The sequence below is a fragment of the Clinocottus analis genome, unplaced genomic scaffold (genome assembly GCF_023055335.1).
Source record: "Clinocottus analis isolate CAN_PGR_092001 unplaced genomic scaffold, fCliAna1.0.p SCAF_3, whole genome shotgun sequence".
Lineage (NCBI taxonomy): Eukaryota > Metazoa > Chordata > Actinopteri > Perciformes > Cottidae > Clinocottus > Clinocottus analis.
This window is the reverse complement of record NW_027176042.1, coordinates 5,231,607-5,246,433: the sequence shown is the minus strand read 5'-3', so window position 1 is coordinate 5,246,433 and position 14,827 is coordinate 5,231,607. Positions and strand designations below refer to the sequence as shown.

General features: G+C 41.1%; 1 protein-coding gene across 1 annotated transcript in view; it reads right to left on the bottom strand.

Annotated features, from left to right (window-relative positions):
- LOC137796321 (copine-9-like) overlaps positions 1-14,827 on the bottom strand; it is a 130,804-nt gene that overhangs the window by 88,117 nt on the left and 27,860 nt on the right. The window contains exon 4 of the mRNA XM_068594193.1: positions 4,068-4,171. Coding sequence (XP_068450294.1) covers positions 4,068-4,171 — 104 coding nt within the window. The remainder of the gene's footprint in view (positions 1-4,067; positions 4,172-14,827) is intronic.

Sequence of the window (14,827 nt, the reverse complement as noted above, 5' to 3'; positions counted from 1 at the left end):
GTGTGTGTGTGTGTGTGTGTGTGTGTGTGTGTGTGTGTGTGTGTGTGTGTGCATTGCCATTGTGTCTGTACTACTAAATAATTCAGCATTAATGATTTACTTCGTCAGAAGATTAAGACGGTTCCCAGAGGAGGAAGCTTCAAGCTCGACCCTATATACCGTGAAAAACTTCCACTGACTTATTGACTCGGTGGACTCTTTTGCAGTCACATAACAATTGTTTTTCAGATTTCTGATTTCATTTCCAGCTCATTATTTTTCTCCTGATTCAATTTGAACGGCTATTGGAACACTGCAGCCTTATTTGAAATAACAGTCTTGTCACTCTACAAGTTAGGCTTTTCTTTTGTCTCACTGCTGCATGAAATCTACAATAGTGACACAGATTAAAGCTCAAAGGCGTTTACGCTCAATGCACGGCCGAAATGCCGAAACAAAGGCATTCAAATCAAATGAACTGTGAAGAAGCAAGAAGACAACAAAATGTCTCATCTAACCTCCACAATGATGAGGAATTTAATAACGGTCAATATATGGTTTCATGGGGAGATGTCCTCGGGGTCAATACAGGCATTTTTTTAATGGGTCCCTGGATGGGAAATATCTGATGAAAATCTGATCCTGGCTTTATTGAACTCAGCGCTGCTCTCCTTTACCGCGGGCTACAGAGGTTGCGTTTCACTGCACATGGGAGTGAAAAGTAAATTGTGTGAAAGATTAAAAAATGATTTGGGGCGCACAGTGGCTAAAAATTTGACATCCAAGTTGACAAACACATAGATCTGCAAACCAGGCCTCTGTCTCTGTCTTGAAGAAGAGAGACGTCTATTGAAACTCACCTTGAACTTGCAATAAATAGAGGGATTTAAAAGCCTTTGTCCCTTCACCTTTTTACTTCACATTTTGAAATCATTTATAGTACAAGGTTGTCAGGCCAAAATAAAAGGCTTGATTGTAGAAGACAATTAGTGCTGCTGCTTAATAAAAATCCCTCCAAATGCATTAAACTTTACTTTATCTTAACTCTAAGCAGCCTGAGTTTGGGATTAGCTCGGGTTTTGTAGAGCCAACAAGCCCAGATATTGCATTTCAAGGGGTTAACGAAATTGCAATTAGGCATTTGCTCCCAATGTTCCTTAACAACTGTTTTGGAAGAAGGAAATAACGAGAGTTTTAATAATCTAATTGATGCCCATATGAAGAGTGGTTCATGTAGATTACAAAAAGTAACTGATTAATGTATAGGAAAGTGAATAAATAACTGATGAATATTTAAAAAAATAAATAATAAACCACACAAATAAAACAAAGGTGTTAAGTTTGAGAACAGAATTTGGTGTGGTGTTTTGTTACCTTGTAATTTTTAATAAATACATTAATTTGGTTCTACCGAAAAACCAGCATTAAAAAAATAATTGGTATGAGATTGTAATCCTGGCTGAAAAAAAATCTCCTATGTTCATCTTTTACAAGAAAAAGTCAGAAACCAAAAGTAATTACTGATCGGCCCAATCGATGCTGTGGCCTGGTGCTGTTGATGTGTTCAGTTATTGACCACACACAGAGGTGCTGGGAGAGGTGAAGCGCAGGGGAAGTGATAGGCTCTTTGGCCTCTTCTCATACTGACCCCATACTGAGTCTTTCCACTGAACCCCATGTCGGGACTTCGATCCTCACTAGGGCAAGAATGGAAGAGACAAAGGTTTGAGCTTTCCCTTCTTGTCTGTTAGTGACTTCTCAATAAAAGTTACTAATATAGACACTACAGAGAAGCTGTGCAGCTATTCAGATAGAAGAGCTCATTGTGCTCAATTGCAGACGCAGAAAGCTGATTTCACTTTGAATTCCCTTCATAAATACTTATTTAAACAAGACTTTAGAATTTCAGGCTTTGAACTGAACTGAAAGGCAAAGTGTTGTAATTTAAAAAGACAAAACTGGGTCCCAAAAGGGTGGAACTGAATAGATTCAGAGGGAAAATAAAATTATGAGACAATAAAAAGATGATAAAAGGCTGAATAAAAACGTTATTTTTTTGTGTTTTACTGTGTATTTAGTGATGTGCACAGTCAAACAGGAGAACGAATTACTGGCTTAGTCGAACTAAAATCAAATTATCCCGTTCATGTAAACACTTTTGTTCGAATAATTGCAGTCCGACTACGATCTGATTAACACCCCTTGATAACTCGATACGACTCGGTTGATAATTTGGACATCGCGGAATGTAAACGGTGAATCGGATTAGGAACTGGACTCTGCGTCTTTGCGCATGCTCAAGATCGGCCGGCAGAAACAAACAAACGTAACAGTCGGGTTACGAGCCTATACTGCCTTGGGTGGGCGTTCCCGCTAGCTCCCTGATGAAGCCAGCTAGCGCTGCTGCTAGTTCCCTGTTTGCTCTCCGCTAGCTCCCCGACAACCACCAAAGGTAGCAGGGTTCTCTCCATTATGAAGCGTAAAGCGGTCAAGCGGAGACGGCTGTATCTCCACTAGATGTAATGAAAACAGCGCCACCTATCGTATCAGATATGACATGCTTTCGGCCAATGATTCGATTTATTCACTGCCATGTATATTAGGATAATAGCAGTTGCCCCGAAAGAGAGCATAGTCCGACTAAAGCAAGATTCAAATTAATACCATCATGTAAACGCACTGACTGTTGGTTCATCAATAAAACATTTCAAAACTGTGAGATAGGATTAACCAGTGGAGGGGGAAATTGCTCATTAAAAAAACAAGAATGATTTACATTTCAGCAGTGGTTCAGAGTTCAGAATTGTACCTCCAAACTAGGGTTGCTTCTCGTAAACTAAAACTGAAACTGAACTAAGTTTTTATCCAAGTCTGTAAAGGCAATGGAGATGGAGACTTGCTGGAACAGTTGACGTTTAATCACGTTGTTCAAGGGCAGTATGGTAATGACGGAAGGCCAAGCTGTGCTCCTTTATTTGCCCTCAACCAATTTTCAACCACAAAACATTAAGAAACTGGATTTGATCAAAAACTCACAAATTTAAGAAGATGGTGACTTTAGCAGGGTAAACTGCCCAGCACACCATTGAAAAAGGAACTTTCTGCTGACTGCAATTGTGCCACAAGTTTCTTAGATCCGAAAGAGGGTGTGGCTTAGTTATAGGGGGCAGAGCTAGCCCCCCAGCACACTATTGAAATAGGAACTCTCTGCTGAGTGCAATGACGCATCCCACAGGAGTGCAATATAAACATTTCATTAATCTGGCCAAGTTACAGGAATCCTACAAGTGAACAGGCTTTTTGTTTTTACTGTTTAGGCCACTCTCACTTGACAGGCTCACTTTTTGCCAATTAGCATGAACTATACCCACACTTGACCATGATGCCACATTTCAGTCTACTGGGGCTAAACCACTAAAATCGTGGGGAAATGTATGTCGATCTACTTACAGAGTAGAAAAAAGCCTCAAGAATCCTGTTAAATAGGCTACATACATTTACTGACGGTTGACATTTCTGTTTTTAAAAAGGTGGAGACCAAAGTTTTGCGCCTTGCTTGTCTTCCAAACAATCAAAGCGCTTTAACACTACTTGCTGGTGATGGCAGTGGCTACCATGCCAGGTGTCACCTGCCCTCCAAACTTTAAGTAACATTTATACACCATATGCACATCAACATGAATTAGCGGGGCTGGGGATTGAACCACCACTCCTCTGACTGAAGGACTGAGCCATAGTCGCTACAATTAGCTCAAGGCTGTCTTTTTTTCAGTGACAAAAGAAAAGATTAAATTGAGCAGTTTTTATGATTTTTAGGATATGGTTTTTTTAACATTGACTATATTTTGTGGTTGTTCGGATGTAAAACCAAAGAGATAAAGATATTTGTAACATAGCGTTTGATAATGCTCATTTAGTATCAAACTATTTGATGGTTGCAATCCAGTCAAACAGATTTTTATGGTAATCAGCATGGACACAAGGCTTCCAGACATAGTGATGGGAGTCAGCGGGCCCAAATATGAGGCTTGATTGAAGTCATTCTCTGGTGTAACAAAGAGGGAAAAGGTGACGATGTTTCCACTTACACATCAAAGCGAAGGTTCTGCTTCTCCTCAAAGAAGAAATCAAGAACAAACTTCCTCACGAAGTCGGGGTTCAGCGTGTTATCGATCACTTCTGTCCGACCGAACTGGTGGAAAGACAAGAGAGAAGAGAGGAGGAGAAAGTCAACATTATGCCAATCAATATGTTCATTCAGTGAGAGGGGAAAAACAACCAACTACTGGTTGTAACTCCTAAAGTGTTGATGCTTCTTTTGTAGGTGTTTAAGTTGTCAATCAGAAAATGTTTGAGAGAATGTGACACACTGAAAAGAAGTCCGAACCTGATCAAGTTCCTGCTCAAACTTACTTTGATAAAAAGGAAGTCACGATAATTTTTTTTTGCTGTAAATGTTAATGACTTAGTTTTCTCTGGTTTTGAAAGCTGCATAAAGGCGATGAAAAAACAGAGCAAGCTAAACTATTTTTGATATTAGTGAAAACCGTGGAAAAAATCCATGATTCACATGACTCCCATGTCATTTTATATATCCTCAATGCTCCTACACTGCGGATTTAAGGCACTTTTTGGTGGCTATAAGGCTCCAGGTGAGCAACATGACTCTCAAGACAATCTCATTAAGCTATCTGGCAGCTGACAGTGATGAGCTATAGATCTGACAAGTTCCTATAACCCCGACCACCTCTGTTCCTGCTCCGCTCTGTCAGTCAAACTCCATACAGCAGAGACCAGACAATTTGGTTTTAATCTTTTTGGGTGCATTTTGGTCAGTGGTCCAAACATCAGCGGCCACTGAAGTCGTCAGAGAGCTTAGATTGATGTTTGATGTAGAAAGATGTTTTCCGAGCGATATAAAATAGATAGAGAATTGTTTGAATTATGAACTGTTATCACTAGCTCTAAGCAGCTTATGGTACATCTTTAAAACGCCTAATGACAAGATTAGTTTGAATCCATGAATAAAATCTTTTAATTCATTTTAATTGGGCTTTCATGAAAAAACAACAAGTAAAAGGACAACATTTAGAATTCCTCATGATTTACAGACTTCAGAGCAGTTTAAATGATTTTTAGGATGTGGCAAAAAAAGGAATAGTCTGGATTATTGTAGACTAGCTGCTATTATCAAACAACAGAGGCATCTTTATCTGTTAATCTGGATCATTAATGATAATCCAATAGTATCAGCGACAAAAAAAACTTGATCAGTGGCCGGCTCCCTTTTTTCTTTTGTGCGGATTCAGTCTCGGATCGATAATGAGATCTGTTGCACCACGAGTCAAAGCTGAGTTCAACATCACAATCAAAATGACGCCGCAGATGGCAGCCTCAGTGTGTTGGTGCTCATGCGTCTCCGCAAACGGGGATCTCACACAGCGCTGCCGGGCATATTTCTCTCCAACGTCCGCTCACTAGGCAACAAACTGAACGAACTCCAGCTGCTGGTGGGGAGAGACAGAGACTTTTCCACTTCCTCCGTTTTGTGCTTCACATAGACCTGGCTCTTTTGATCCATTCCGAACTCTGCGTTCCAGCTGGCTGGCTTCCAGCTGTTCCAAGCTGACCGCAACACGGAGCTCACCAGCAAGGCGAAGGGAGGAGGAATCTGCTTTTACTCCAACAACAGCTGGTGCAACGACGTAAAAATGATTCTACAGCTCTGTTCGCCACACCTGGAATCCCTCATCATCCACTGCAAACCATTCTACTCCCCACGTGAGTTTGCTTCATTCATCCTGGTCGATGTTTACATGCCGCCGCAGGGCAACGTGCAGGAGGCACAGTGGACATTCGCCGAACAGATACGGTGTGTGGAGCGGACCTTCCCGGACTCCTTAGTTATTGTCCTGGGGGACTTTAACAAAGGAAACCTCAGCCATGAACTCCCCAAACACAGACAATCAATTAAATCAAAACTCTGCAGACCTGTGGTGAGGAAATTCAAGAAGTGGACCAGTGAGGCTATGGAGAATCTTCGGGCATGCTTGGACTGCACTGACTGGGATGTTTTCAGGACTGCTACCAACAGTCTGGATGAGCACACAGAGGCTGTAACTTCATACATCAGCTTTTGTGAGGACAGCTGTGTTCCATCTAGCTCCAGGGTGAGTTATAAAATGACTGTACTCTGAGAAACTGCAACATCAGCTCTCAGCAAGTGACTGCTTCTGTCTGGAGAGGTCTCAGGCAGATCACCAACTACAAGCCTAAAACCCCCCACTGCATGAACGACCTCCGCCTGGCAGACCAGCTGAACGAGTTCTACTGCCGCTTTGAAAGAAAAGGCAGCAGTCCTGACGCCAACGCAACAGGCCCATCGTCCAACCACAATCCTCCAGCCCCTCCTACCCCAGCCCATCAGGGGCTCACACCTCTGTACCTACCCTCTCTCCCCTACTACCTTCCCTAGTGATGACTCTTTCTATTCTGGAGAGAGACGTCAACAGGCTTTTCAAAAAGCAGAACCCCGCAAAGCAGTGGGCCCAGACTCCGTCTCCCCTTCCACCCTGAAGCACTGTGCTGATCAGCTGTCTCCGGTGTTCACTGACATTTTCAACACCTCCCTGGAGACATGCCACGTCCCAGCCTGCTTCAAGGCCTCCACCATCATTCCCGTCCTCCAACCACCCAGGATCACAGGACTCAATGGCTACAGGCCTGTCACCCTGACCTATGTGGTCATGAAGTCTTTAGAGCGCCTGGTCCTGTCTCTCCTCAAGGCCATCACTCAGTGCGTTTAGATGATGGTATTAATTCGAATCTTACTTTAGTCGGACTACGCTCTCTTTCGGGGCAACTGCTATTATCCTAATATACATGGCAGTGAATAAATCGAATCATTGGCCGAAAGCATGTCATATCCGATACGATAGGTGGCGCTGTTTTCATTAAATCAAGTGATGATACAGTCGTCTCCGCTTGACCTCTTCACGCTTCATAATGGAGAGAACCCTGCTACCTTTGGTGGTTGTCGGGGAGCTAGCGGAGAGCAAACAGGGAACTAGCAGCAGCGCTAGCTGGCTACATCAGGGAGCTAGCGGGAACACCCACCCAAGGCAGTATAGGCTCGTAACCCGACTGTTACGTTTGTTTGTTTCTGCCGGCCGTGACAGGTCACGACCTGGGAAGGAGGGAAGGAGGGAGAGGGCAGCAGCATCTTGAGTATGCGCAAAGGCACATAGTCCAGTTCCTAATCTGATTCACCGTTTACATGCTGGGATGTCCGAATTATCAACTGAGTCGGATCGAGTTATCCATGGGTGTTATTCGGATCGTAGTCAGACCACAATTATTCGAACAAAGGTGTTTACATGAACGGGATAATTCGATATTAGTCCGATTAAGCCAGTAATTCGAATGCATGCAACCGCAGTCACTGGCCCACTGCTGGACCGCCTGCAGTTCGCCTACAGGACCAACAGGTCTGCAGACAATGCTGTCAACTTGGCCCTCCACTACATCCTCCAGCATCTGGACTCCCCAGGAACCTACGCCAGGATCCTGTTTGTGGCCTTCAGCTCTGCCTTCTGCCCCGAAAGATAGCATATTCCGACTAAAGCAAAATTCGAATTGATACCATCATGTAAACGCACTGACAAACAGTTTTTTCCCAGCAGCAGTCGGGCTCATCAATAGAGCCCACGTCCTCCACTGACTGACTCTGTCCCCCCAGGACCTTCCCTTCCCTAAACACACTCGTCACTTTACCTTCACCTGTCACTTTCATACAAATCTATACATTATATATATATATATATATATATATATATCTATATATATATATATAGATATATATATATATATGTTACATACATATATTTTGCATTTTGCACATTACACTCGGTTTGCACTCTGTTTACATTTAATTTAATCTAACCCCCTGAATACACTGCATTTAATTTAATTTCCATTTGCATTTAATTTAATCTCTGAATACACCGCAGTTATTTGTTATGTATATGTTTCTATACATATATATATATGCATGTATGTAGACCACAGGTATATATATATATATATATATATATATATATATATATATATATATATATATATATATATATATATATATTTCTTATTTTTGTATATATCTGTTATCCCTGTTCCTGTTATTATTTATTTTATTTTATTTATGTTTAGCTTAGTTTATTTCATTGGATGTCTGTAAGTGTGGGATGCTGCTACTATGACAAAAAAAAATTCTCCTTGGAGATTAATAAAGTACTTTTCATTCATTTCATTTCATTCATTCATTCATTTATTCATTTTCATTCATTCATTCAACTTCATTCCGTGCACTTTACTTTGATTACTTATTATTATTGTTTGTTTTTCACTGTTGCATTTTTACTTCTTTACTTACTTGTTTTTACCTAAATTTTTATACTTTCTTTTGCTCTCTCTCTCTCTCTCTCTCTCTCTCTCTGTCTATATATATATATATATATATATATATATATATATATATATATATATATATATATATATATGTTATAGAATGCTAGCCAATCAGCACAGACTATCAGACATGATAGTGATGCTAAAGCCACTGAGACAGAACTTGTCTTTTCTTTATACTGCCGATGTTAAATGTTTTAAACAACCCTGTTTCTTTATACCTTTTTGAGGTCTGTGTGGTTATTGGTTTAGGTAACAAAACACTTTTCTTATGGTTACAATAAGATTACTGCTTTAATTAAATGTTCTAAATGTTCTAACCTTTTCTGCATTAAACAATACCAAACGCGTTGCAAATAAGCTCGTTCGTTAGAGCTGCGCCTCGCCTGGAATCCAGACGAGAGAAGGCGGCCGCTGCGGGAGGCATTGACAAAAAACTGCAATCAAGAATGATGTCATCTGATGCAATCATCTGAATGACGGCTGCTACCAGCGCTACTTCAGACGTCAAAGCAGCAGTTTGATTCAGCAACAGCAAGACAGCAGTGATGGTGAGCAGAGCTTCTTAGCACTGATTGGCTTACACAACTCATCGTCACTTGAATTTTTCACCAGAGTTGGAACATTTCAACTCGCAAGTCAAACGCATCATTCGCGCCGCCGGGCGGAAAATATGCTTTTTCGCAACCTAGCGCGTCTGTGCATTGACTTTGCCGATTTCCTTCGTGGACAGAAACTTAAAGACTTTCTGCCTCTGCTGACAGCTGCCAAAACAGCCCAGCAGTCACAGAGCCCTTTGTTTACCATTCACTTGTGAACTGTTCTCCCTGACTTCACAGTGGGAGAGGGGGCACTTGGCTCACTGTTGCATCACAGTCTCTTGATGCGGCAGTGACAGCATCATACTGGAAGATCATTCTGCCTGATGCCAGTAAACAAGAGCACAAAAACAAGTACCTGCAAAGAGTCCTTGTTTTTCGAAACAGGGCTCTATACAGCAGACATTATTTTTGTTGTGGTTTCTTTGAGAGCGAGGAAATCCACAAGAAAAAAACAGGTGCAGAATATTGGTTGAAAGCAATAAAGCATTTCTGTTTTATCAAAGAAAAATGGTTAACCAATTTCAACCGGTGCAAGGAAGAATACATAATACATACGCCTGTGTATACAGCACATACGTGTGTGTGTGTGTGTGTGTGTGTGTGTGTGTGTGTGTGTGTGCGTGTGTGTGCGTGTGTGTGTGTGTGTGTGTCTTTGTGACTGTTTTTGTTGTGCTGAAAAACTTGAGCTTTTTGGAACAAGCTGTTGTTGTTACAGCTCACCTTGATTTGAATTCATCCTGCCCGGATGGTGTTCTGAACTTCACCTTGACAACCACTTATGTATCTACCTCATGTGCTTCCTCAATGTTCACAAACAAGAAGCAAACAAAAGTACTTCCCAGCGCTAAAAATTCAAGCAGTAGGCAGCTGTAGTATATTATCATTATTTTTTTTTTTAAAACACTGTTATTGTATCCAGTTTGTTTTATATTTATTTGAGGAAGGGGAAAGTCTCCTCTTCACTCCTCATGGATGGGATGTTTTCATCTGCTGCTATTTTTCCTTCAACTTTGTTACAATGCCCTGGCATACCTAAATGGGGCCATAATTTATTATAATTAAGAAGGCGATAATTTATGTTAATAACATTTTCTTTACCCTACAATGACATGTCAGAATGGCTGCTGTGAGAAGGACCTATTAGTAACTATAGTAAATATAAGCTTGCTTTTTTTCTTTCCAATGTACAATATAGACTGTAGCTGCAGCTAGCCAGCAACGTAACCACTGTGTGTGTGTGTGTGTGTGTGTGTGTGTGTGTGTGTGTGTGTGTGTGTGTGTGTGTGTGTGTGTGTGTGTGTGTGTGTGTGTGCTCTAGAATGTAGTTAAGGTTGAGGGTTGTAGTAATAGACCATGAATTTGCCGATTTCACCATCGCCATCTTTGCTTTTTTGCAACCGATGAACACATGTTGTCAATCACAGTAGCCCCGCCCTAAACCATACCCTGCGTTATGGTCTATTTGACTCTAACCATGATTTACTGAATGAACATCACGCTATTTAAGAACACTTGGAACGAGAGATTGAGACCATAAACTCATGTTTACAATCAAGAGAGAAGTAGAGTGCTTTTCTGATGGACTTCTATAAAACCAAAGGAGTTGCACCCTGATGGACAGTAGATAGAATGCAAGTTGTAAAACACCTTTTTTTTACACTATAATGGTTAAACTGTGTAATTAATCCACAATTCACGTGACTCCCTGGTCATGTTATATATCCTAAATGCGCCTTCACTGCTGATTTAATGCACTTTTTGGCAGATACAAAGCTTCAGGTGAGCGGCATGACACTCAAACACTCAAAAACAACGCACAAACACACACACGTTTTACATGACTCTAGTGAGACAAGATTTCACAAAAACAAACAAGAAGCATGTCTCCATGCAGGAATTAGGACTCCGTAGATACCACAGCTTCTTCAATTCCCATAATAGTTCAACCGTGACTTATACAACCGCAGGTATGGCCAAATCCGTTAATCTAGACTTCCCTAATTGCAATATTAACAGTTTAGATAATAACAGATTTAAAATTGTGTGGATACAATATTGCAACTATATATACCATGTTGTATAATTTTCTGATACAAATCCTACACATTTGTCACATTTGTATTTCTCAGATCAGTTTTTTTTTTTCATTTATGTGTGTGTATTCCTGCGTACACGCTTACTTGATTTAAATTGCCCCTTGAGGGCCAAATAAAGTATTTTGAATCAAATTGAATGTAAGTACCTGGATCACACGATGAGCGACGAACACCACGCTGCTGCAAAGTAATGAACAAATATAATGAGTGCCGGTGGACGTGTCCCTATTGTCCTTGTATGCTGCAGAGTTGCATCACGTTTAATCAAACGCTTACGCAACAAAGTAGTAGAGGAGCCTCTACTGATTTCAGAGGACCCTTTCTCGCTGTGGCTGATGAGTAAAGCAAAACTTGGGGGGTTTCGGTGCACGACAGTCCATTAAATTCTGAGTGTGTGTGTGTGTGTGTGCGCGCAATCGGGCCAGCTTTTTTCTCCATTTGAGTCTGGTGAATCTTTAATGAAGTGTCTAAAAAGTCAAGGAGATAGTATATGGACGGAATGGAGGACAGAGAGGTGGATAGGAGAGAGAGGGAGCGTCCCAACAAGTCAGCGATCCAGAAACGCACATAACACCCACATAGAAGCCTGAGATCAGTGCAAATCAACCCTGAGGTCATATGCTGCATTCACACTAAAAGCATTGCACATTTTTAAAAAAGGTAGATGCAAAAGTCAATGCATGGACACGAATAGTTGCGAACAACGCAAAAAAGCATTGCAAAAAAAAGCATTGCGAAAAAGCATTGCGAAAAAGCGTTGCGAAAAAGCCTTATGCAAAAGCGTATCGCTATAGAATAGAACACTGAGATCAGAGCATAGGACCATGAACCCCAAAAATGTCTATAATAATACACAATCTCCAACCAATCTGACTGACATTCCATCGCTCGATTTTATTTTCTGATAATCAGTGAATATGCACAAAACACAAATCACCGATAAAGATATAAAAAAGCCACAAAGTGTATATCTCATGACATGAAGAACTTCAATACAGCACACCTTCCTGGTTTTTCAAAGGGAAAGACACTGACTGATCCTGATTTTTAGAGGGATAAAAGTTTGAAACGACCAACGTTTGTTTCGGAGGTGAAACCAAAGAATTTTGAAGAAAGAACTGCTCCTGCAAGCTAAAAAGCCAAACTATTTCTAAAATCAGAAAAGAAGTGCTATATTTAGTGTTTAGGATAGCAAGCCCACCACAGAAAGAGAGGTAGAGTAGAAGATTGGTTTCATGAAATGGAATATGAGCCTTCACACACATGCATGCACACACACACACACACACACACACACACACACACACACACACACACACACACACACACACACACAGTATCTTTTAATTAGCTGTTTTAGACAGCTTCTCCTTTTGTTTGGAACGTTGTATGTGCAGTTTCTTCTCTGTGAGTCTGTTTTTTGGCAGAGAAGTTAATTCTTTTCTTTATCCGTCTTCGTGGGAGAATTAGATTTCTGCTAATTGCATCAAAAAGTCCCTTGAGCCAAATCTGCCAATGTGTTCCACCGGCCCACGCGCTACAAGCTTGTGACACTATGCATGACACAGGGAGGACGGCGGTTTCCTTTTGTTCGTTCACAGGCAACTTTACACTAGCGTTTACAGAGACAATAAGTGGAGGAAGTGGGCAGCTGAGTGGGATCTGGAACCATATGGAAGATCTCCAACTGTGGACGCACGCCAAGGCTACTCTGCTCTTCAATCAGCTCGGATTTATTTAAATATAAAGGCGATGGAAAATACGTTCATGGCAGAACCACGTGCCACTGTCGACAGCTAAACGCCGCGGAAATTCCACTGCAAGAGGAGAAAAGATCTGGCCCGCTCCTGAGATAGGGGGGAAAAGAGTTAAGGATGCTCCCAGATAAACTTTTATCTTTTCAGAAGCGAGAGGCTTTTTATGATATTTTTCAACTGTCTCTGCTCAGATGAAGGCTTGACAGTTTATCCTGCGCAGTTTCTAAATCTGTGAAAGGATTACTGCTCTATTGCTCCAAGCAACCTCAAATCTTTCCCAGCAACTATAGCTCTTAAGTAAAAAAAAAAAAGTTTTTTTGCCTCTGTGGGCATAACAGAAACTTCTTTCAATCAATCCCTCAACCTGAAAATAGTTAACCCCGAGAACTAGTCTAAAAGAAAGCGAGAAGGAGTAATATCTGGAATTTTGATTAAAAGAAAAACAATAATTACGTAGAAGGGACCTAATAAGCCCCAGCCTCTTTTTCCTGATTTCACGGAGTGTGTGTTGCTTAGAAAAATAAGATAATAAATAAAAGATGATCCCTTCAATAATTGTTGAGCTGTGAATGTATTTTTAAGGATTTTTTAACATTTGTAGCTGTTCACAAAGTTATAGCTATTTTATAATTTAAAAAAAGAAAAAGAAATGTTGTTTTTTTCAGTTTTTTTATAATTAAAAGTTATAACTATTTTGTATTGTACTTGTTTTTCACAAATACACTACATGTACTATAATTATTTTTGCATATTAGCTTATTTTGTCATTTACTGTTTAACAACATTTTTTATCCAATCACATTTCACCTGTCTTCCTCTATGTAAGATTAGCCCTTTAACCCTAGACGTGTGATTGGTCACAGGGCCCGCGTGACCATTATGCAATGTGATTGGTCAGTGAAGCTGGCGTCTCACCTAGAACCTAGAATCTCAGGACTTACTGATGACCCCTTTCCCATAGAGGGTTACGTGTGTCTGGTGAGTGAAATGCTGATTATGTTACTGTTTTATACATTTGCAGTTGTATTTAATCATAAACAAGCCACAGCGCTGTTGCTTTTGCACTGCCGCAGTTTTGTTATAACTAAATGTGACTGGTTGGTTGTTGGTATGGACAACATGCATTGTTGATGACCCGACGGGGTTGGGCTGGTCAAGTTGGTCAACCAGGATGCACATCATCGCGAGGCACTGCTCCGCACAGTGTCCGTGGGAAGGACGGGTTAGGGGAGAGGAGTCCGAGCGGAGTCCGACGGGGAGCGGCTCGGCGGGTCAGCTCTGCGGGTCGGGTGTCTGCTGCGAAGTGGGTCCACACATGGTGGACTGTAAAAACGCATATTTTCTCCGGTAGCATAAATGACTGCAAGACGGAGAGTGAGCGAGGCCGAGGCAGAGATGCAGAGGTTTTCTATGTCTGCAATGTTGCGGGCGACTTCCCTAAGCGTCTCGCATACTTTTTCCAATTTATGAATTCCTATATCTGGCTGTGGAGGCCTCACAGAGGGGCTTAGTTTTTGTTACAGTCTGTTTGCTATTAAACTCTCTGATCAGTATGACCGTCACGGGATATTTCACTTCACACTTTAACCTTGGTTTTGTTTTCTTCAAACTTGTTTTATGTTTGCCATTTTACCAACGTGTTTCATTTGATTAGTGACTAAAAGTGTTTTTGTACACACTCAGTCAAACTCGAGGACAGTGTGAACTTAATGGACCTACAGAATCACAGAGCTGAGTGTCTCCACTGCTGGATTAGCACATTTGTTATGAACATCCTGAATGCAGGTGGCAGCTATTGTTGCATCTTAAAACAGATTTCTTCATCTCCAGATTATTAACATCACCAGTGCGTAGTCTTCATAAACCTCTGATAAATGCAGACTTGTGGTAGTTTAAACAAGCTTTACCAGCACCCAGATGTAGACTGTAA